General features: G+C 39.5%; 4 protein-coding genes across 4 annotated transcripts; all 4 read left to right on the top strand.

The window, feature by feature from the left end:
* Positions 1-8,264: 8,264 nt before the first annotated feature.
* LOC105937144 (histone H4) lies at positions 8,265-8,707 on the top strand. The gene has a single exon (XM_012878305.3). It carries the CDS (start codon positions 8,306-8,308, stop codon positions 8,615-8,617), a length of 312 nt encoding a protein of 103 aa, XP_012733759.1. The 5' UTR covers positions 8,265-8,305; the 3' UTR covers positions 8,618-8,707.
* A 950-nt stretch (positions 8,708-9,657) lies between these two features.
* On the top strand, positions 9,658-10,736 carry LOC105916185 (histone H2B 1/2). Its single transcript, XM_012850550.3, has one exon. It carries the CDS (start codon positions 9,752-9,754, stop codon positions 10,124-10,126), a length of 375 nt encoding a protein of 124 aa, XP_012706004.1. The 5' UTR covers positions 9,658-9,751; the 3' UTR covers positions 10,127-10,736.
* Positions 10,737-13,238: 2,502 nt separating this feature from the next.
* On the top strand, positions 13,239-13,996 carry LOC118566584 (histone H1-like). The gene has a single exon (XM_036149046.1). It carries the CDS (start codon positions 13,260-13,262, stop codon positions 13,857-13,859), a length of 600 nt encoding a protein of 199 aa, XP_036004939.1. The 5' UTR covers positions 13,239-13,259; the 3' UTR covers positions 13,860-13,996.
* A 1,017-nt stretch (positions 13,997-15,013) lies between these two features.
* Positions 15,014-15,512, top strand: LOC110366725 (histone H3). The gene has a single exon (XM_021309528.2). It carries the CDS (start codon positions 15,035-15,037, stop codon positions 15,443-15,445), a length of 411 nt encoding a protein of 136 aa, XP_021165203.2. The 5' UTR covers positions 15,014-15,034; the 3' UTR covers positions 15,446-15,512.
* Positions 15,513-25,122: the final 9,610 nt, after the last annotated feature.

Here is a 25,122-nt window from a genome sequence, read left to right as displayed (position 1 = left end):
CTTTGTCACAGGTAATTAACCTTTAAGCATTTAAAACATGTAAGAATATATTAATAATAGGGCTTGGGCGTCATGACATATTACTTTCCGTGGCCGCCATGTCGACTGCTTCCACCGCCTCTACTCAGACTACTGCCTATGACTACCGCGTATTGTACTCCCTCTCTCAGCCGTGTTTTAATTTGATACATTTTACCTTAACTTGATTTCAACCAGCGGGAAAAGGCTCAAATACGTGAGAAACCTGGAGGGTTTAGGGAGGGTTGGCAGTTAACGTTACTAACTAAACCTTTGAAACACATAGCAGCTAGTTAAAAGTACATTACATGCGTGAGTGGTTGTTAGCACTAACGGTTAGCAGGTGCCAGAGCCCGTCTGAGCAGCACAGCTTACCTTTGTACAAATTACTGTGTTCCCACTGTTTGCTGGCTTTATGAGCTGCAGCTCCTGAACCCATCCATTAGTAAACTGTACATGAGACTCCAAGGACTTGTAGCTTTGGAACTGTTCAGAAGTATAGGCGCTCACACCACAAACAAGGTAGCCGAAGACGTCCGATATGCAAAACAGTGGCAACAAGTCGTTGTCGGCGCTCCACTCATTGTTTTGGAACTTGAAATGGATCCAAATTATTAATAATGCTGATTTTGTCAACATACCGGTCCCTGGCTTCTCTATTTAATGTGCCACGGTAAATTTCAGATCCTTTTCGGGATTTTAACATATTTTTTCTATCTATTCTACGTCTCTTCGTTCAACAACGTTAAGTCAGAGGTATTTTAACGTTGCGTTGCCATCTACATGGCAGCCACGTCCCACAATGCAACGCGGATCCCAAGCCCTATATTTAAACAATATATCTATTTGGGGTTTAGTTAAGCCTGGCTGCAGCCTACAGTGCTACTTGACCTATATTCTGAGGTCAGTGTGTCAATCAGTGTTATTGACAAATTAGAATGATAAACTTTGTACTCAGGCATTATAACTATTGTGACTGATAGCTATACAGGTGGTATGTTGTATGCTTATGATAAAATGTACTTATTAAAAAACAAATTGATCATAATAATGTAAAATATGTGAACACAATGTTAGAGCTTGCAAAAAATGAACTTGATGTGATAATCTATTTCTATTGCTATTTTGTAAATTTATGGCATTTTCTTTGCTAAGCAACAATGCTTTTTGTTTTCCAGGCAAACCTGCAGCACTCTTCGACTGTGATAACCCGGACTGGGCACCTAGCCTTCTCCTAGGCCATTCTAAGCTGAAACCAGCTTCAGACCTGACAGCATCCCGGAAAGAGCGTGTGCAGCAGAGGGCTCATAAAAGGAAGCTATATGATGCTGCTGAGAGCCTTATCTCTCTCAACAAGTCATTCAAGCCTAACGAGGGCTTAGAAATATCAGGTGTGGAGCCACTACCCGATACAGATGAGACTCTGACAGCAGAACCAAACACTGTGGCCTGCCAAACGGATATATCCATGTCGATCATCGATGGCATGCAGTCAGAACTGAATAGACTGACACAGGAAAATATGGAATTGCGGATTAAGGTTGAAGAATCTACTGTTTGTCAGAGGACTTTTGAAAATGATGATGGCAAAGTTAGGTTTTACACTGGCTTGCCATCATTTACTCTTCTGATGTTATTGTTCAATTATATTTCAGATGAGTTAATCTGTGGACCCAGTAGCTGTCTCAACAAATTCCAGCAAATGGTTCTTACTCTAATGAGACTTCGTCTAAACTTATCTGTACAGGATATTGCTTACCATTTTAATGTGTCCTGCCCTACTGTATCTCGCACCTTCAGTCATGTTATCAATGTCATGTACCATAATATTGGATTTCTTGTGAAATGGCCGTCCAGGGAGGCATTGTTTGAAAGCACTCCAATGGAGTTTCGGAAACAGTATGGTGTGCGTGTGAGTGCAATTATAGATTGTTTTGAAGTATTTACTGATAAACCAACAGGTTTAATGGCTCAAGCACAGACTTGGTCAAACTACAAGCATCATAACACTGTAAAATTTTTAATTGCCATATGTCCAATGGGTTCAGTCAGTTTTATTTCGGAAGGATGGGGTGGGCGTACCAGTGACAAAGCCATTACAGAAAAATCTGGGTTCTTAAGTCACATTTTACCAGGAGACATCATCCTGGCTGACTGTGGCTTTGACATAAAAGATTCGGTCGGCTTATTACAGGCCGAAGTAAAGATTCCTGCCTTCATGAAAGGAAATAAACAACTGTATGTGTGAGGTCATAGAAACTCGGAAAATAGCTCATTTACGCAAACATGTAGAGCGGGTAATAGGGGCCATTAGGCAGCGATACAATATGGTGGGTGGGCCTGTACCTCTAGACTATGTGCAAGTTAGAGATCAGAATAACTTGACATTATTAGACAAAATTGCAAAAGTAGCATGTTCTTTATTCAATCTTTCGGATGGAATTGTGTCATTTGATTAGAAATGCAGGGATTGTAGTATCCATGTCACACTGTATTTTTCATTGTAAATGTAAATAAATATATTTAAGACTCCATACTCAATTTTCTTCATTTTCATACAAAGCATTTCTTTTAAACTAAAATGTGCAATTTTGTGTTAATATATAATTTTTTTTATAGTTTTTATATCGGACTGTTCTTAAGATAGGAAGACAAACTAGACTATTTTTAGGTTAATATAATTTATTAACAACATAAATGACATAAGGTACATAACATCAGTGAATGTGACAGTATATCTCACATCAGGTTACTTAGGACCTGAATTTAAAATAAGAACAGTTTTAATATTGCATTTTTTTTAAATGAACTTATTTTACAATTACATTAACAAATTGTCAATTTTTCTCTTTATGATTACATGTGATTTAATAGTGCCATTATTTATCCTGCATAATGCAATTCTGTAAGTGTAAGGCCCCCTTTGCTGTTGAACAAATTGGTTTAAAGTGTCACTGTAACATGCATAAACTAGGGCTGTCAATCCATTAAAAAAATTAATCTAATTACATACTCTGTAATTAATCTAAATTAAGCGCATATAATTTTTGCTGTGAAAGTATTTTAAATATTTAAATTCAAATGATTCAATGAATAATCAGCATTAGATAAATTAAAGTTCAAAAACTCTTATTCACATTTCATGCCTTCAGACGTTTTAACATGTGTCGTTGTGGCATATGTGTCACACAGTAACGTAGGGGACACAATGAAAATAAATGAACACTCCCCTCAATATCAACACTTTACAACAGTAAAGTGACGTCCGTGCTACTTCCAGGTTATGCCGGTAGGCAAAAGCAGGACTGTTCTCGCCAAACATCGTGTCAAAACGGGTGAATTAGAGCGTGCTTTTAGTTTATGCCACACAGAGGCATTCCAAATCGTTGGATGTACGTTTCTTTCGTTTACCGAAGGACGAAGAAAGAAATGGATATTTTCAGTCAAAAAGGACCCAGGCAAACAAATCCCAATGGACTGGAGGAGCCGTCATACCCCGAAAGAATTTGCAGTCTACACTTCATCTCCGGTAAATACAACTTAATTTTGCACTGGTCATTGTTCTGCTTAAATAATTAAAGCCGCGAGCAGCGTCGATCGGCCCTGCAGCCAAGCGCCTTCGCGCACCGCCGGCCGTCAGCCACCGCAGAAGCTGTCACGCATTTTCTCCTAGCATAAACATGTAATATTAGGCAACACTACATTGCCATCTCAGTGACACATATTAATATGCAGGTATAAACAAATGGACAAACACTAGTCAAATACCAGTACTACGAGTGGGCCTAATAAAATTTGACAACATATACAGCGAGCCCTGCGTCGGATTGTTTACATGATAATATGCCACCCAAGATGGCGGACCGGAAGCTGGCCAGTGACGTCACTGGAGCTCAACAAGCTGCTCGGAGGAGTCACCATCGCTCAGGGAGGCGTTCTGCCCAACATCCAGGCTGTGCTGCTGCCCAAGAAGACCGAGAAGCCCGCCAAGGCCAAGTAAACCTGCCTGGAAACCACAAACCCAACGGCTCTTTTAAGAGCCACCCACATCTGTCTGAAGAGCACGATTCTAATTAGTAATAAACTGTAGTGTGCTGGAAATTGTTTGTTATGGTTTAAGAATAAATGCTCTAAAGACTAAGCAATTCCCCAGAAGGAGCCCATCTCCAATGTGAGATCGTTAAAGACTCCTATTACTTAAACTGGTGATCACATTGAGGTGTAAAATCTGGTGACAGTTTATAAAACTCATGTTTTATTACAAAGTGCTATTAATGACCCTACACTAAATAGTAACACCCAGGCTGTGTCTCATTCCGCCTACTTCCGTCAGTGCACTGCTGATGTGCACTGACCACTTACTGCCGTAGTGCCTACTTTCGACCGTTATAGTAGTGTTCCAAAAGGAACACTTATGTTAAAAAACTTACCGGAAATGACGGGATGACGTGACGAACGCAACACACGTGACCGCGAATTTTTCAGACCGCCAAAAAATATATGCCGGCGTTTTTTTAAATTTTTTATAAAAACAATCGTTTACATTCACAGCATGTTGAAATTACATCGCCCCAGACGTCAACGCAGGATCCTCCAAATATTGGCTGAACATGAGGTATGTTTGTGTATTTTACAAACACCTATCGAGTACAATGCCTCGTATTACCACCATTACTTACATTTATGATTGCGGTGTCGCAGCTCCGGCTGTCTCGGCTGAATTGTCCGCCATTATTTTCAAAATGGGAACATCTTCCCAACGTCCTTAGCCCCTCCCTTTCCGCTTTGTAGTCAAGATGGCGTCCGTTTAGCCCATCGTTACGCACTGCATTTTGTGACCGTTTTTAGGGGGTCATCCGGGTACCTTCAGTGCACTGACTTTTTGTGTTATCTACATTACCTAGTTAAAACTAAGTGTTCGAAGTGTAGAAGTAGGTGGAATGAGACACAGCCCAAGGCACCAATACAATGATTAATAAATGGCTGCCAGGAACAGTTGAACACGAAACATGAGAGAAATTTAAACCAAATGACAAAGGTTTACATTTTTGTAAAGGTGCACAAAAAGGAAAGTAAATACTACCCTACAGCAGATGTGTAGTTTTGATAGGTAAACCCTGTCACAACAAAATAACATCCTAGATCTAAATCAATGAATTTTTCTTAAATACTTTGTTCTTTACATAGTTGAATTGTTAACCCATGGAGTGGAAAAAAACACTATAGGCAGATCCAACTTTGTAATAATATATATCATCTCTATTGTCACTGAAACATACATTCCAACAAAATTTGTTCTCTGCTTTTAACCCATCACCCTTGGGGAGCAGTGGGCTGCCATGTGCTCCCCAAGGGACAATATGGCTACTAAGCCATATTGTCCTTACAATATGGCTTAGTAGCCTGTGTGGCCTCCATGTAGGACTTCCCTACAACGCCTGGGCATGTTCCTGATGAGGTGGTGGATGCTATCCTGAGGGATCTCCTCCCAGACCTTGACTAACACATTCAGCAACTCCTGGACAGTCTGTGGTGCAACGTAGCGTTGGTTCATGGAGGGAGACAAAATGTCCCCGATGTGCTGAACTGGATTCAGGTCTGGGGAACAGGCGGGCCGGTCCATAGCATCAATGCCTTCATCTGGCAGGAAGTGATGACACACTCCAGCCACATGAGGTCTACCATGTCTAGATCAGGAGGAACCAGGGCCAACCCCACCAGCAGATGGTCTCACGATGGGTCTGAGGATCTCATCTCTGTACCTGATGGCAGTCAGACTACCTCTAGCAAGCATATGGAGGGCTGCGCAGATCCCCAAAGAAATGCCACCCCACCCCACACCATGACTGACCCACTGCCAAACCGGTCATGCTGGAGGATGTTGCAGGCAGCAGAACGTTCTACATGGCGTCTCCAGACTCTGTCACACGTGTTCAGTGTGAACCTGCTTTCATCTGTGAAGAGCAGAGGGCGCCAGTGATGAATTTGCCAATCTTGGTGTTCTCTGGCATTTGCTTGCATCCCAAACGTCCTGCACGGTGTTGGGATGCAAGCATGACCCTCACCTGTGGACGTCAGGCCCTCATGGAGTCTGTTTCTGATTGTTTGAGCAGACACAGGCACATCTGTGGCCTGCTGGAGGGCAGTTCCTGTTCCTCCTTGCACAAAGGCGGATGAAGCGGTCCCGCTGCAGGGTTGTTGACCTCTTAGGGCCGCCTCGATGTCTCCTGGTAGTGCCTCCTTTCTCTGGACACTACGCTGACAGACACAGCAAACCTTCTTGTCACAGCTCTCATCGATGTGCCATCCTGGATGAGCTGCACTTACCTGAGCCATTTGTGAGGGTTGTAGACTTCGTCTCACGCTAACACTAGAGTGAAAGCACTGCCAGCATTCAAAAGTGACCAAAACATCAGCCAGAAAGCAAACCTGCAGAACCACTCTTTTATTGGGGGTGTCTTGCTAATAGCCTCTAGTTTTCACCTGTTGTCTATTCATTAGCACAACAGCAGGTGAGATAGAAAGTCAGTCAGTGTTGCTTCTTAAATGGACAGTTTGATTTGTCAGAACTGACTTGGAGTTACATTGTGTTGCTTAAGTGTTCCCTTTTTTTAATCTATCTATCTATCTATCTAGAAATGTCATTAAAATACATATACCCATAGATGTTTTCTTTAAAGCTTTTTCCTCATAAAGTAAGGGGAATGGCGACCATTTATTTTTCTTTTCCTTTTTTTTAGTAGGAGAAACTCAATATTAGGCCAAATAAAACGTAGGAACAGATACTGAAACATATTGAGTAGCCAAATTTTGACAAAACTACATTTCCTTTTGCAGACTACGGTCTCTATTAGACTTTTTTAAGTGAGACTGGGTTGTACAGAAACATATTTGTTACTCAGCCGCCCCTCTGTGATGTGGCTTCTTGTTAATTAGCATGTTAAACAGGAAACTGTGATCCAATCACTGAGGATGCATTTAATGCCCAGTACAAACTGTCCTTGTTAGACCCGTTAATTTACATCCAGATCAGTCAGCATGTTAATACCAGAGCTACCACTTCCAGATAATAGTGATGCCCCATCCCCTCTGTGTCCTTTTCAACACTAGCTTTTTGCAGAATTAAATATTTACATGTTCACTGATAGGCTGTGAATGGAGTGATTTATTTCCAAATCAAACTATTCAATACTTGGTGATTCACTTGGTGCTTTCAAGTTTCTCAGTCCATCCCACTTCAGTGGTTGTGTTTTCTTCAGGTTGCACCAAACTGTCTGGTGTTTTGTAATTATGATAATTTCCATATAGTCACCCCTGCTGATGTGCTTTGCATAAATTAACTGTTCTTTTGTCTGTGAAGGAGGTTTTCTTTAACAAAGCACAGAGCTACAACATGATGGAGAGGTTCCTGCTGGTGGCCTTGGTTCTATCAGGTATACTCTATTAACCTTAGATAATATGTTCTTTTCTGTGATACTGCTGTTAAAACAATTTTAACATCTTACATATTTAAAAAATTGCTATATTTTTCTAGGTTGGTTTGTTCTCTCCTTATGCTTGGAGCATCAGTATCACTTTGTTAATCAAAATCTGAACTGGACTGAGGCTAAGAGCTACTGCAGAAAGCATTACACGGACCTGACAAGCATTTAATAAAAAGCGTTTAGTCTACTGGTAACAGCTCTAAGATCTGGATTGGTCTTTAAAGTGAGATCAACCGGAAGCCGTCATGTCAGATGGTCTCTTGGTAGCGGAGTGGAGTCTCTGGACACCATTGTGGATGAGCTGCACTACCTGATTATATATATATATATATATATATATATATATATATATATATATATATATATATATATATATACACAAAGCTTCTCGGGAAGTGTTTGTCTGGTACATTACGAATTGCACACTATTTTATGTAGTTCAGTAAATTGACTGCTATCTGTCTTTTTTGACTTGAACATTTAAATTGTATTAGATGTTAAGGAACTATGTGTGCACATGTTAGCTTATCAGGAAGTCTTGCTCAAAAAACGGGGGAAATTGAGCTGATCCGGATTATTTTAGACGTTGTAATTCCGACATTTTGGTTTGTTAAGACCAATGTATTTTATTTCAACGACTTTGTCCAATAAGCGGGAATGCGTTGACTCGCTGTTGGTAGCTTGAAGCGGAAGTTGGAAGCCAGTAGTAAACCTGTCTTCGCTTACGTCCGGCAGACGTGTTTGAATACAGACGCTCCCAGCTGCGATCATCAGTGTTCAACTGAATCACAACTGCAGCAGCAATGAGTGGACGTGGCAAAGGAGGAAAAGGACTCGGGAAAGGAGGCGCCAAGCGGCACCGTAAAGTCCTCCGTGATAACATCCAGGGAATCACCAAGCCCGCTATCCGCCGCCTGGCCCGCCGCGGTGGAGTCAAGCGTATCTCGGGTCTCATCTACGAGGAGACCCGCGGTGTGCTGAAGGTCTTCCTGGAGAACGTGATCCGTGACGCCGTCACCTACACCGAGCACGCCAAGAGGAAGACGGTCACCGCCATGGATGTGGTGTACGCTCTCAAGAGGCAGGGCCGCACTCTCTACGGCTTCGGAGGCTAAAGCAGCAGCAGCTCAACCAACAAACCCAACGGCTCTTTTAAGAGCCACATACATTTCTTTAAGACGCCATTCCTCTTTAAATTGAGTTAATATCCTCGATGCTGATTATAATCTTTATAATATTAAATGAAGTGGTCTACTTGCTCTTATAGATGTGGTTTGAGGCTAATTGGAAACCACCTAAATAAGCAGCACAAATAACAATGTCGAAACTTACTATAAAACGCCGTTCTTTACGTCAACTCGGACAGTTATGATGCTTAATGTCACGGTTAATGGGCTTTATTTATCTGTTAAAAGAATAGAATAGCATTTGCATTTTATTTTGTTTTGTCTGCACCATCAACACCAAGTCAAATTCTTTGTAAGTGCAAACCTACTTGGCAATAAACTTGATTCTGATTCTGATTGTACAGAATACAAAAAACTGACACGAGTAGCAATAAATAAAAGCCCTAGAAAATTGCTCAGCAGTGACTTCATTGATTTTCTCTATCAATATGATCAGTGTTTATGAATAGGAAGACAAGGTTGCTTTTCCACATCTTTCCTAAATAAAATTAAAAAAAGATAAAACAAGACAAATAATGAATTATCTTATTGTTGCACCATGGGGAACTTCAGTGGCAAAGACAGTTTGAATTAATACTGAAAACAAAGCTAATTTAATGTTAGTTGTAAAGCAACAGCGGATGGTCTTAATCAGAAACGTAAAAGTAAGATGTGAACGGTGAGAAAAGTAAAAATTAAAATAGAGTAAATACTGCACAGTTAATAATGCATACTCGGGTTAAAAAAGATAAAATGTTAAACGGTCGTAAAACTCCAACCTATTTGCAGAATGAGCTACTATGCAACATGCGTGATAGTACAGCAGCATGTTAGAAGTAGCTAAAAGTATAAATGATTTTGTATGAAATGTTGCATTGCTTTCCTTCCTTAAGGCTGCACATAAATGACCAAATTAATCTAAAAACTTCTCACGCACACGGCAAAAACTTTTTAACCGTCTCATGAGCTGAGCCAATCAGAGGTGGGGGACAGCGCAGTGTGATTTGCATGCAGCCTCTATAAGATCAGTCTCCCTCCCCCTGCTGGATCATTCGTCGCTGTTTCCAGGAACAAGTGATCAGGATGCCTGAACCCGCCAAGTCTGCGCCCAAGAAGGGCTCCAAGAAAGCCGTGACCAAGACGGCCGGCAAAGGAGGCAAGAAGAAGAGAAAGACCAGGAAGGAAAGCTACGCCATCTACGTGTACAAGGTGCTGAAGCAGGTGCACCCCGACACGGGCATCTCGTCCAAGGCCATGAGCATCATGAACTCGTTCGTCAACGACATCTTCGAGCGCATCGCGTCCGAGGCTTCCCGCCTGGCTCACTACAACAAGCGCTCCACCATCACCTCCAGGGAGATCCAGACCGCCGTGCGCCTCCTGCTGCCCGGTGAGCTGGCCAAGCACGCCGTGTCTGAGGGCACCAAGGCCGTCACCAAGTACACCAGCTCCAAGTAAACAACCTGTTTACCATCAACAACAAAGGCCCTTTTAAGGGCCACACACATGCAACTTTGAGCTTGACTCCTAATGCAGGTTTATTTGAAACATTGCGCACAATGTTGCTGCTCATCATTGACTGAAAATTGCTGCCTTTCTTCAAACCAGTTGCCATTTTGAGGGAATTTTGACCAGATGCTCTCTGGCTTTAAAGAATCACTTTATTGCTTCCATCATTGCTGCTATATAAATACGATTTAATTAATAGCATGCAGGCTTCTTGTGGCAAAGTGACTAAGGCTTTCCCCATTTCTCAATGTCAAAGTATATTCTGTTCATTCAAGTCCACTGACTTCCAGGTTTTTAATGACAGCCTTTAATAAGTGAATGTTATAGTTTTTTTTTTTTTTTTTTTTTTTTGCCGAAACACACATTTAAGGGCCACACAAATTCAATTTATGCCAAGATTTCTATTAATCCACTGCTTGCAGTAAACGCTTTTTATGTTTGAAACGGTGCCACCTTTGGAAGCGATTGTCCCAGTGTTGTAATTGGTTCTATTTAGCAGAAATGCTTTTTCATTTTGAAGTTAAAGTTGCATGAAATGCTAATAAACCATCCAAACTGATTTTTCATTTTTTGTCTTGAAGAATGCTCATTGTGACATGAAAGATTATTCGTTACCATGCGAAACATGCAAAAATTATAGCCCTTTCCAGATTACCATCTCCCCAGTTATCTTCAAGAGTAAGATCAGTGAAGTGCATCATCACGCAAACTGTCCACTTCTTGGTGCTACACACTTTCAGGTTGCTCCTAAGTTTGATGAAGAACCGATCATGTGACATTGCATCACTGATGGCAGGAATTCGCTAAGCATTTGATCACAACATCGTTGTTTGAGGATAATTCACACAAGACATCAAAATCAATGTGCAAAAATGTGGCTAAGATTAGAGATTTCTCAATATTTCTCTTAATGAGGTCTACCGGTGCATTGCGTTTTTGCAGCCAGCAAGTAGTTACATCAGCACCAAGTCTATGCTTGCGTTACGTACTCAGGCAAATCAGGTGGAGAATATTCATCTTCAGAATCATCCAAAGGGTGTTCCAAATGAGGTCCATATCAGTAATAAGTTTGTCCACAGATGGATAATTCTCTTTTCCATCTGTTAAATCTTCAGCCTCAGAGATGTTTACAATTGCCATAAGCAACTGTTCTGCTTTTGACAATGTAAGTTTCCTGGTATTGCAAAAAAAATCAACCCTAAGTTCAGATAAAAATCTGTATCAAACTTAGGTGGCAAATGTAGCTTGCAGTTAATTATTTGGTTGAAAAATGTACCACTAACCAGAAGTATTTACACATGTGAATCATTCCAAATATTTCCAGATTCATCAAATCAAAGTATGTGGCTAAATACAACTTACAATAACAAATTCATACTTATAGATTATGGTATGCAGTTGGATAAACCTGGGAATATTTAGAATAATTTACAACTAAATATAGCCCTAATATCCTCAAATGTGTACTTAATCTTTACCAATGTTGAGCTTTGCTTCAGTTGTGAAAACATGTCAAATTTGCATGCCTTATGAAGCTAAAGATGTAATTGTGCACAGAAACACTGGTTTCAAGCATGAACTACAGTTTGGATTTTTACCCTGACCATTTTTCTTAGAGTTGTTATAGAAGCCTTTTACTGGGATCTCCACCATGTTGCTTTCATTCAAATAAGTGTAATATTGTCATCTTACTATTAGAGAATGCTGCTAGTGTCTACTAATGAGGCCTGTGGGTTAAAGTTGAAATAAAATAAAGTATCAGGGGTAGACCGGCAAAAATGCAATGTCCGTATATGAGGACGCAGGGTCTCAGCAGGTTAAATTCTGCTCATCGCTTAAACTAATTATTTAGATTCATGAGGCTGAAAACACTGCCTGCTCATTGTTTCATAGGAAAGAGCAAGTTAAACATTTCTAAAACTAAAGAAGATTGTTCACATCTTGGCCAGAGGTTAGTTTCATATCTTATACAGAAGAAGCCTGATTTTTAACAATATTCAGATGATCCTGGGAGGCTGTCAGTTACAAGCCATTTCAACCAGATAAACGACACATATGATAAATTGCATTGTAGTATACTGCAGTGGTTTAAAATCTCTGTTTATGAACCCTGATCTATTTAGAGTGCATTTTTTCCCCCAAAAAAGCAAATATTGGAACTAATAGATTGACTTCACATCAGATAGACCTACTATTAAATAGGCGCCGAAGCAGTAAAACAGCAAAATTCAATTTGACAATTTAATATTATCAAAATGTAACCTCAAAACGCAACAAACTGAAAATATGAATTATCCCTAGGAGTTATCAATAACCACCAATAAGTGTTCAATCATGAGAGTCGACTAATAAAGAACCTATGCTGAAATGTCCAAGAGCTTTGCTGAAACAAAGGAAACAGATGGAAGTTGCAACAAATAAATTCGGATTTTCTGTTCAGAAAAATCAAATACTGCTTTAGCCAAATGCTTTATCAGAAAGTGAATACTTAGTACTGATATGCCACCAGTTTTAAACAAAAAAAGATGGTAAAAATCAATGTGATGCCGCACATCCATCTGAGAAACGATCCCTTAACGGCTTAGTTTACGTGTGTTTACTTGCGGCGAAAAACGCCCCCGTAACTATTCAACAAATCTTACAATCGAAACATTTTTCATTTTATTCCATTCATATATGCTTCTGCTAACAGCAGATGTATAGATATACTATATACAAAAAGATTTTAGATGTTTTCGCGGACAAAATGTAGAGAAAACTTGCCCCCAGCAGCAGCAAATCATCCACTATCTACGAGCTTTGACGGCTCCAGAAACAAAAAGGAGAAATCATGGGAAACAAATGTGACCTCGTTGTGAAGAGAGAACACTTTTCTTTCCGTTACGGTAACATTTCTGATAAAAATATTACATCTGAGGAAGATTTAAAGCCTTAAAGGCGGCGAAGAAAACACAGATGCGGACAGATTTGAGGCGGCAGCAGAGCGGCGGGCTGAGTTGTTTCTTCACGGTTCTCATGTGTGTTATAAGTCCCGCCTCCTGCTCTGAGCCGCACACGTTCACAGGAACATTAAGAGAGAAACATGGCAGAAGTAGCTCCAGCAGCGGCACCGGCGAAAGCCCCGGCCAAAGCCCCGAAGAAGAAGGCGGCGTCCAAGGCCAAGAAGGATGGACCCAGCCTCTCCAAGCTGATCGTGGCCGCCGTGGCCGAGTCCAAGGAGCGCAAGGGCATGTCTCTGGCGGCGCTGAAGAAGGTGCTGGCCGGCAAAGGCGTGGATGTGACCAAGGCCAACAAGCGCATCAACACCGCCGTCACCAAGCTGGCGACGGCAGGAACCCTGAGCCAGACCAAAGGCACCGGGGCGTCGGGCTCCTTCAAGCTGGCTAAGGACACCAAAGCGGCCAAACCAGCCAAGAAGGTGGTGAAGAAGAAGGCTCCCGCTAAGGCCAAGAAGCCCGCCGCCGCCGCCAAGAAGGCCAGCACCCCCAAGAAGGCTGCGGCTAAGAAGACAGCCGCCAAGAAGTCCCCCAAGAAGGCTGCGGCCAAGAAGTCCCCCAAGAAGGTGGTGAAGAAGAGCCCTAAGAAGGCCGCTGCCGCCAAGAAGCCAAAGGCTGCTGCTAAGAAGCCTGCAGCCAAGAAACCTGCAGCAAAGAAGCCCGCAGCTAAGAAGGCCAAGAAGTAAAGCTGCTGCAAGACCAGCACTCAGTGCACCAAAGGCTCTTTTCAGAGCCACCACTTCTACAATTAAGACATGATTCCTCCATCATTTCACCACATATATTACAAATTATTAAGTTACAGCAGCCTAATGTACACTGCACAATACAGCTCCATTTGGTTCAACAAATATATCCCTTTCAAAGTATTAAGTATTGCCATTAAACAATTCAAAAATATAAAGAATTACAAGATATTGTGTAGCTGTACAAAACACATTAAGACATGCTTCCTCGTTTCAGTGTATAGAGATTATTATTATCATTGTTATTACATGCTGCTACGTTTACGTTAAAGCCATTGAAAAGATCTAGGTATAACCACAAAATTTAGACTACCCTATTCAGCTGTAAGCAATGAACTCACAATATAACATGCAGAATTACAAGACTTTACAACTAACTCCACATATCAAAGTTATAGAGAGGTTTTATTTATTTTTGGGTTATTACAGAGGGACTCACAGATGTAAATATTAGAGATCATTAAGTTGGCTTCAGCCTGTTCAGCTGCAATAAATGGACAATAACATGAACAATTATGGTGATTCATGACTGATCCTATACTGACCCCACGTGAAAAAGAAAATGAAAGTTTTAGTAAATATTGTTTTTTTTTTTTTGCTGTTTATTTATTTTGTAGCTTTTAACAGGGACCTAAAGATGTAAAATACCACAAATAATTTAGTAAACATGTCAATTAATATTTATACGTTGATTTAAACTAAACCAAGACGAGTTTATAAAGCACTTTTCAGCAACAAGACGATTGAAAGTGCTGAACCAGACGTTGCTCCTTTCAACACAGGGAACAAAAGTGAATGAACTACATGTTTAGAATACAAATAGTTATGAGCAGTAACTGACATTGTTTTACTAATGACTACATTTAAATTATTATTTTTTTTTTTGAAGTTTTGTAAGGATCACTTAAAATTAATGTTTGCTTATTTTTCATTAACTCGCACTTTATTTTTAAAATTTAAATCCAACCAATAGCTGAGTGATAATGGTTTCACCGCGTGTTTAATCTGAGCCAATCAGAAACGATCCCGCCCCTGCCAGTCTCTTTATAAAGCCGCTGTTCGCTATCGAGTCTCATGTCTTCAGTTAGAAACGTGAAGAAAGCTAGTGAGCGACAATGGCCAGAACCAAGCAGACCGCTCGTAAATCCACTGGAGGAAAGGCTCCCAGGAAGCAGCTGGCTACCAAGGCTGCCCGTAAGAGCGCCCCGGCTACCGGCGGAGTGAAGAAGCCTCACCGCTACAGGCCCGGTACGGTTGCTCTGAGAGAGATCCGCCGCTACCAGAAGTCTACGGAGCTGCTGATCCGCAAGCTGCCCTTCCAGCGTCTGGTGAGGGAGATCGCTCAGGACTTCAAGACGGACCTGCGCTTCCAGAGCTCTGCCGTGATGGCTCTGCAGGAGGCCAGCGAGGCCTACCTGGTGGGTCTGTTCGAGGACACCAACCTGTGCGCCATCCACGCCAAGAGGGTGACCATCATGCCCAAAGACATCCAGCTGGCCCGCCGCATCCGCGGAGAGAGGGCTTAGATTGACCCCAGTACAAAACACCCCAACGGCTCTTTTAAGAGCCACACACATCCTTCTAAAGGGCACATTATTCTTTTACCTTGCATACTGATCTATGATTTTGTTGATGGTTCGCGTTAAATATCTGTACGTCTGTAACTTCCGTCATTGGTCTCAGCTGTTGATCTTTGTTGCCATTACAAATAGTGGAAGTACAAAAAGTGTTTTCATTACCAAAAGCTCCGTAATGTTTAGGTTTCCACGAGTCGTATTTACTTCAGAGATTAATTAGGACAGTAAATGAGGGGGCCTGGCGGAGGTAAATTTATAGGCTTAAAACTACAATAAAACCAAGGGGCTCCGCCTGTGGCCCGTGAATAAATGTGTGTTCGCACTGGCAGGATTCAAAGTGCTTTACACGGTATCTAGTGTCTGGCTCACCGGGTTGTCTAATCGTAGCTCAACCAACCAAATGTTTCGACACTAGGGGGCGTAATAGGCCTATGGAAGCTAAATTGGTGCAGTTTTATCAGTCATTCCATGAAAACTGTTAAGTTTGGGTCCATAACATTTAAAGAGGAAGAGGAGGCGTAATAAAACTCAGTAATACTAAGTGTCTGAATCCATTGATTCAAGTTTAGTTGCTAGCATGAGGTAAAATAAAATTAAATATACATTTTGCACATTTATAACTTTTTGTGTTAATCTGCAATCATTTTCTTATGTCCGCTCTGACCATTTTTCCTCATTCATGTAATGTAAAACTTAAATATCAAATAAATCTGAACAATTATTGTTGTAATGGTTAGGAACACTTTCTTAATAGGAAATGTGTTAATTATATTAAAATGTCATATTGTTTTTTTATTAAAATAGCATGATTTTTCAGTGTCCATCAATGTCATATTCCACCCCGTCACACCAATGTAATTTTGTGCCAAAATGCAATACACTTCTTGGAAGTGACATCACTAACAGCAAATGACATCATTCAAGAGTTTGAAGAAAAAGAGTTCAAACAATGGTGAGTTCTGATTTTTCTTTAAGAACATTTTTGGTACATTTTCCCTTCAACATCCTCCATGTAAAGCATAGCATATCCACCCCGTCACACACAAAAAGTGGGGAAAACAATTTGTTAATCAAATTTTGAAATTATATTTGTATTAATCATTCATTTTTCATTTTACTTTCATGCTAATTGCAATGTTAGCTTTTAGCATATCCAGAAATCCAGCCATATTGCTTTAGATTTTCCACCCCATCACACTAAAGCCTGTGACGGGGTGGAATCATTGTGATGGGTGGCACTGATCTTCATATTGAATTAGTATAAAATAGTTCTATCTCTTTCACACTTCCCTCCCCCAACATCAAATTGAACATTTTTTTCTGTCTTATCAGGATGATATTTGAGGATGAAAATGAGTCCATTAAGTGCAGCAGAAAGACAGAGGCGTTGTCGAGCACGCCGTAATGCTGATCCTGAAAGGAGGCAAAAGTATTTAGAATGTGAGCGAGAGAGATGGAGAAGGGATATAGAGAAAGGCACAAAGATGAGGATACAAGATTTAAGTGAGAGAGCCAAGCGTCAGCAACGGAAAAAGTGGAAGGAGCATAAATGGAGAAGGAAAGAGAGAACAGAGGCCTTGAAAAACTTCAACCCACCACAAAGTCCAGACTTTGATCCACAGAGAGCAGTCAAGATCAGATTAGAAGAACTCAGACACATTTATCACTGATGGTTGAAGGTACAGAGTGTTTTTTTTTTTTTGGTTATGAAGACAATGAAATGTCATGATGTTATAAAATGTTTTATTGACAACATAGACTAATTATTAAAGGAGAGAGAACAAAGCTGAACTTTACTCAGATCAAATGCACAAGATGTGCATATGAAGTTTTGTCATTTCTAAGGGTTAATCTGATATTTGATATATGTTGTTACAGTTGTAAGAGGTGTCACTGGTATGTATGTAGCACCAGCAGTGTTGTTTTACAGAATAGTTGGCCATGCTACCGTCTTTTAAGTACTATTGAGTGTTGGCAAAGTACGCTGTAATTATTATATTTTGTCCGAGGAGCTGTTCTTAAAATAAAACTGTGGTTATTTCTGTCAGTGTCTGTCATTAATTGTGTCCTGAATAATGTCTACCAAATTTGAGCAACTATGAAATTTAAATTCTTAAATTTGTCCATTCCACCCCCGTCACAGTGTTCCACTCCGTCACACTATATTCCACCCTGTCACAATGTTTTTTTGTTTTTTAAAGACAGAGTAATTTGGTGGTCAAAGCAATTATACACAGTTTATATTTGCAATACCGTAATTTACACAATATGTAAGTTTCATTGTAGATTTTGAAGTCAGACTGTAAATTTTAGCAAAGAAAGAATGATCACTTGCATATTAAATTTATTTATTAATGCTGTACATAAAATAAAAACATAAAAAACCCCACTTTAAACTAACAATTGGTATTTTTTGAACAAAAAGACACTTTCTGAAGTGAATAACATTTTGTTTGTCTTAACTTTATCTAAAATTACTGTTGAATTTGTTTACCTTTGTCCTGTGATGGGGTGGAAAAAGAAACTCATCTCTGGATATAATGTACTAAAATACTTTCAGAAAATGGTGTCTGAGCTTGAAAAATATGTTTAATTGCAAGTACTACATGCTCTATAGGCTATGAAACTTAAAAAAAAAAAGTTATGATCAAAAACCTCAAAATTCAAAAGGTCCAATCTTAACACTTTCCATGGAATGACTCTTAACTGATAATACAGTTTCCCCGGGCGCCGCACATGGCAGCCCACTGCTCCCCCAAGGGTGATGGGTTAAAAAGCAGAAAACAGATTTCGTTGTAATGTATGTTTCAATGGCAATACATATATTACTATTACATACTTACCCTTGGAGGACTCTAACAATATGCAACCTGTTATTTATAAAAAAATAGTACACTTAAATAATATGCCACAATAATATTGTATTTTGATGTTTAAAATTATCAAAATGCCACCCTTTTTTTAAACCAGAGGCTCTGGGGTCTCCCTGCAAAGTTTTAGGGTAAATAACATCTGATTTCATACAAAGCATTCTAGGTTTTGCACAAAGTCAGGATTGCCACAAAGTAAATCTTCCCCTTCACTTTGTTTAATACAGTCATAGACTGCTGCCTCCGTGACCCAACTCCAGAAAAAGAGAAAGAAAATGGATGACTGCAATACTGTTAACAACAATCCAGTCTACAGAGGGGGAAAAGGATAGTATTTCTGTAATGTACAACAGGACTAAAATTTGGCCAAAAAGCACCTTTACAATACATCCATCGATCTGGTACAGTTTTACTGTGTGCACCATGCAAACTCTGTCACCTGGGGCCATCCACTGACCTCTCACACAAGCACACCATGTTCAAAAGAAAGCCGATGAGTTTTTTTCTATCAAAGTGTTGTGAAATTTTATAAATCAAGATATAACAAATGAATATTCTGCTTTAAAACAGATGATAAATCACCACAATATCATTCCTCCAAATTAAGTATTCTGAAAAGCTGGTGCTGTTTGTCCCTCTGCATTTCACTTTGCTGCTCAAATCCAACCTTTAGACACAGAAAGACAACTTGATGTCAGGCGCGTTTATCACATTCAGATGTATGGTAAGTCAGCTGTTTTAGTATTGCAACTCATACACGGCATGTACACACAAGCAGTTAGGTGATATTTGTCAGCAAAGCTTTTAACTAGATTGAGGACTACTTAAACATTACTGCTGGTACAGGAGGTGTATGCGCTGCCCCCCTCAACAATAAGACGATTGCATTACAACAGAAGTAATTCATAAAAAGGGTTAAATCTAGTAATAGGCCGCAATAATGACAAATTTTTTCCATCCACAAAATGTTTTAATTGGAACATTGTGAGCAAAAATCTATAAAAGATAAAACCATTTAAAGTGGTTCTCGCAGTCAGAAAGAGAGTGACCTGCTTCGCTGTAAGAAGCAGCAAAAACGTCTATCAACCCAGTCCAGTCACTAATTCTCTGTGATGATTAGAACCTGGTCAGATGAGTCTTCATAAACAAATTTTGAAGTAAAAAATGGATATAGTTTCCAAAATAAATAGCTGAAATTCCAATTTTAGGTTCATAAAAAAATATTACATGAAAACAGTGTCGTCTGTCTCCAACAGAGTTGGTCCTTCCCAGTCAACCCCATAACGTTCATCATCAATCTACAAAACACACCAGCAGTAAAAAAAAAAAATACTAATAAAAGATGATAGTGGAAACATATTTACTTGTTATGGTATGATAAATAATCCAAACCTGCTCGCAAGAAGGATCAGGTATGGAGGTGTTTGCCAGTAACTGACTCCTAATCCACAATTGGTGAGGTGGTCTGCCTTGCTCTGTGGATAGTGAATGTCTGTCCCATGCCGAAGAAAACAGTTCTAAATGCCGGTTTAGTCTGAGCAGCATTACTAAATGGATACAGACCAAATCCAGTTCACTATCAGAATTCAAAGCTGCAGTGTCAGCCAGATACTCCAGTGCATAACGGTAGTTCACGGTGACAACCCACCAAACATCTCTCCACAGCATCTCAATTCTTTGGTTATGGACACTGCGTCCCGTTATTAAACTTCTTTCTATAAAGGGCAATGCATAATCAGGTGTAATGTTCTACAACAACATGATACTGTGTTATATACATAAATAAAACTATGACATGATGCTAAAGAACATACCTCCTCCTCGTTCGGGATGTTCTAACATATATCGAGCTACTTCAACATTTTCTCCTCCTTTGTCACTTTGTATTCTGATGGACAAGCCAAACTTCTGTACAGCTCCAGGCTGGAAGAACTGTGGTAGCTCGGTTGTTACTGCTGGCAGTGAGGAACATTATCTTTCGTCTGTATCCGTCTGTGCCACCATGAATCACAATTCGCCACCTTCAGAAAAGAAAACAAAGACTTAAAACAAAACTGTTGTGACAAATCTAGTTGCATTTTCCATAAAGAGCTTACCGTATCAATTTGTTATTGCCATCAATGTGCCACAGTGCAAGGGGTGATGGTAAAGAGTAAACTCTTCTCTGTATTATATTAATGCCAATGCCACGACAGATGGTGCCCACTGGACCCACCACCCTCATTGTTTCCATAACTCTGGATCTCATGGACTGTAGAAGATATTATTTAAATGTTGATTTAATACACCTTTGTAAAACAGGGTTATGTAATCATTTACACATTTAATGCAACACCCACCTTAGTCCTACACTATTAAGATATCCTAAGAAGGTTTTTATTCCAGAATCAGGACACTCCTGGATAAAATTGCACACCAATCTTTGGAGATCCTCATCACTGATGTTGCTGTAATTCATTCTGACAGAGAGATTGCTTTCAGTCATCCTTCTTCGTACAGTGCTGTATCTAACACCTGACAGTTCCCCAATTTCACTGACTGAAATTGTACTTCAACAGGTACTTTAGTTGATCTTATATAGTTGATATATATTATTATATTATTATTTTAAATCTTTTGAAATGTCCCATGATGGCTGTCCTCGGCCACCAGATGTGATCAACGCAGGTCTAAATCCACCAGTGTGGTTAAGAAGCAAAGTAGCGTTTTTAAAACGTCCAAGATGTCATCGATATTAGTGAATATCTTGGTTTATTGAGCTCGTAATAATATGTCGTAGATATCCTCATAGCGTTGCTCAAGGAAATCCATATCAAATTGTGATGCATTAGCCTAAAAATTTTCAGATAATCGTTGACATTGAGTATAGAGGTACTGCATCAGTTGACGGCTGCGCTGGTCGTCTTCAGAACTATAAAGAAAAATACAGGTATTGTTTTTGTTGTTGAAAGAAGCACCTGCAAAATAAAATGTAATAGTCACAAGTAAAACCCTATCAAATTGTATGTTAATTTTTTTTTACATTTCCACTTGGTTCTACGTAACATTGCCATTGTTGTGCATTTTTATTATTTTACATTTGTCAAGCGTTACATCAATTTCTATATATTTTTTTCTCTCTAGTTATTAATTAATGTATTGATTATCTTTTCGATTAATCTAAAAAGAGATAGTTTTAGTAAATAAATTCTCCATAAACAAACATTTGGAATTTAGCAAAAATAAATAAATAAATAATTGAATTGTGGCAAATAAATAGCAATAAACATTTACAGTTTTGTCTTAATTACTGCTGTAACTAGGTTATTGTTTCAGCAAAAGGCATATTCTGGAGTCTGTACCATTACTCTAGGTTGATTATCAAATTAATTAAAGATTCTTTTAATCATTTTTACCATGATAATTATATACATTCCTGTTTATTAATGTGTCATCAACAATAATATTACATCTGAAAACAGTTTAATTATTTATGGTTTTAAATAACAGTCATTTAATGAATGTCAACTGTAGTGGACACCGTGACCATTTCAATGTATTTAATGACTGCACATTGTTGTAGGAGGATTAAATACTGGATAATAGAGGGAGATTCAGATTTGGAGCTGTCAGATGAAGAAAAGGATGAGAATGAGTATCAGCCTGTGATAGGGGAATATAGTGACGAAGAAGGAGAGGAAGAAAATCCACGAGAATCTGATGAGTCAGAGTCAGAGAGGAGCAGGAAAGTCGTTTTCCTCTGTGGGCCAGGACAAACTTGTATGTTTTATTTAGTTTCAGGCTAATGTATTCAATTTTATTATCATGTTACTGTAGATTATTGTAGAATTTGTAGTCTGTATAACAAATGTTAAATGTATGCAAGTTTCCTAAAAAAAAAATGCTCGTGAGATTGGTCAATATTACACCCATGACATTGAAGTTATGGCATTAATCAAAATTCATGTGTAAAAAATGTAGTGTTTTTATTAACTTAACGTAATTTTCCCCCCCATCCCATCCCATTTTAATAGATTCACACCTGTGCTACCTGGGCTTCCTGCCTATCACGGTGACCCTAAAATCCGTGAACACTGGAGTCCAATCCAGTACTTTTCACAGTACATCGATGACAAAATCTTTGAAGATCTGGCAACTTTTACAAATCAAAGACAGCTGCAAATTACAGAAGTGTCACTGAATACTACAGCCCAAGAAATCAAAACTTATTTGGCATATCAGTCCACATGGCCTGCCTTGGCTATCCCAGAGTGATAATGTTTTGGGCTAAAAAAAAAAAAAAAAAAAGTACCAGTCAGCAAGAAGATGACAAGGGACAGATTCTACAAGCTAAGAAGCTCACTTAAACCGGTTATGAAGCACTAAATCATTGAAGCGGCAGATCAGCGAGATTTTTCTCACAGATGATGTCCATATAGCTATTTATTACTTCTGATCATTTCTTTTTCGGTCTCCTACCTGCATCACTCGTATTTAGCTTTCGCAACATCTCCATGGTAACAAAACGATCTCGCTAGCCAGGCTTTCCCAATGACATCACATCGTGAGTCAGCAACCCGGAAGTCGGCACCAGCGCTGTCTAAATCGAAAAAGTTGTTTTGCTATGACGGCTTTTTTTACAACATGCCTCGTCGTTGTGTCGTTATGCACTGTTCCCATAAAGATGGAAGATTGTATGAGTGGCCAAAGGACAGACTTAGAGCCCGTTCGTGGACGAAATTCGTTCAGACAAAACGTGTGGCCTTCAAAGTCAATCGGAAAGTTGGCACACTCCCACTTCTCTGCTATCGTCATTTTAAAGAAGACTGCTTTCTAAATTTAAAACAAGAAGACTGCTTTCTAAATTTAAAACAATATCAGTCAGGATACGCCAAAAAGTAAGTTGTAACATTGATAACTCTATAGGCATACTCAACATTTGAATTGTATTTTTATTTATTTATTTCCTTTTCCAATTATTCCCAGACTGCTTCTTACTTCCACGGCAGTACCAACTATTCACCTGTCACAGCCAACAGGGGATGGTGGTGCGTCATCAGAAGCTGCTTCATCACCGGTGACCAGTACCCCTCGCTCCTCTCAATCTGCCTATGAAAAAAGGGAACACCAGCACCTGATTGATGATGCTATAAATGAGTCTGCTATGTGGGGTAATATTGAACCCATAAATCTTGACTTGTCAGGCATTGAGCTTATTCAATCAGATCCCTGTTTCATTGATAAAGGTCAGTACGTGGAATTTTGGAAGCTCGATTATAAAGTAAAATAGGCATAGCTACATTTATATATTTTGAAACTGAACCCAAGTCATATTTTTTTTTATTTTCAGCTGTTCAGGCCACAAAGGTGAAACCACCAAAATGTGCCTCATGTAGTCAAAAGACACATGTAAGATCAAAGGCAATCCAGAGTTCAATGACAGATAGGGATCCGAAGCAGAAGAAACTGCCGTCAGTTTTATATGAGGATGATTGGGAGAGTTTGTCTGAGGAGTCCAGTAGTGAGGAGGAGGAGGATGAATTAATGGATTCAGATTATTGTTTAGACGATGATATGAGAGGAGGATGAAAATCTAAATCCTAAATTTCAAAAAGTGTCATGAGTGGACCTTTTTGAAATATATACTGAATGAAATGCTATTGGAAATTAGAGAGAGATTGTTGACTTTCTTTTGTAAACTGCAGAGATGGTGATGGGCAGGCCTACAATAAACAAAGTAAATTTTTTTTTTTCGAGTCTGCACTCCTATCATTATTAGCAGTGTGTTTATATTGCTGTGGACCAAATACATGCTATAAACAGGTAAATACTTTCTGACCTAATGTAAATTTAAAATGAAACAGTCAACAGGATAACACAAGTATGTCTTCATTTTTAGGTTCAGGGAACTTTGTTGACAGTTCAAACAGCGTGTACTTGGTATGGTAAAACCAACCAGTGGTCTAACCAGCCGTGTATCCGCAGAGTGCCAATTTTGAACATTCTTAGTGGGTGTGTATTGTTTACAGGAGCATTGCCATCCAAGTTTTTTCGAGCTCTCAGGTAAGTGAATCAAGTGAACAACTACAGCAGGAAAGCTGATGTGTGGTAATGTCTGTACTGAGTAATGATAATATTTTACCATTCCAGCCTCTTGAATATTCATTGCCAAACTCTAAGGACCTTTTTTAACCATCAGTCACAATATCTGCATAATACTGTGATACGATACAGACTTGGAAGACTTTCCAGCAGAAGTTGATGTCAACTTTGGCTTCCAAGGAGATTGTTTTGGGAGGTGATGCCAGGTGTGACTCAATGGGTCACAGTGCTAAGTTTGGAAGCTACAGTCTCTTAGAATTGGAGAAAAACAAGATAATCTCGGTTTAACTAGTCCAGGTATGATGGTCGTGTCCATCATTAAACCCATTTTATTTATCATTGGGTTAAATGACCACTTTTCCAGAGTAATGAAGTGCAGGGTAGTTACCACATGGAACTGGAAGGATTGAAAAGGTGTCGTGAGGCTGTCGATGGGTTTGAGATCAAAGCTGTGGTTACTGACAGGCATCACCAGGTTGGAAAGTGCATACGTGAGAATTGGCATGTTTCCCATTATTTTGATTGCTGGCATATTGTAAAAGGTAATAATGATATAGTAAAAATAGTCAAATGTGAGTATTATAGTATACTTTACAGCCAAACTGTTCCATTCTCTTGCAGGATTGAGTAAGAAATTGGAACAGCTAAATTAAAATCTTATGAGCTAGTCAAAGA

This window comes from Fundulus heteroclitus, chromosome 17, assembly GCF_011125445.2.
Source record: "Fundulus heteroclitus isolate FHET01 chromosome 17, MU-UCD_Fhet_4.1, whole genome shotgun sequence".
NCBI lineage: Eukaryota > Metazoa > Chordata > Actinopteri > Cyprinodontiformes > Fundulidae > Fundulus > Fundulus heteroclitus.
Note: the sequence above shows the minus strand (reverse complement) of the source record. Positions and strands in the feature narration are given on the sequence as shown.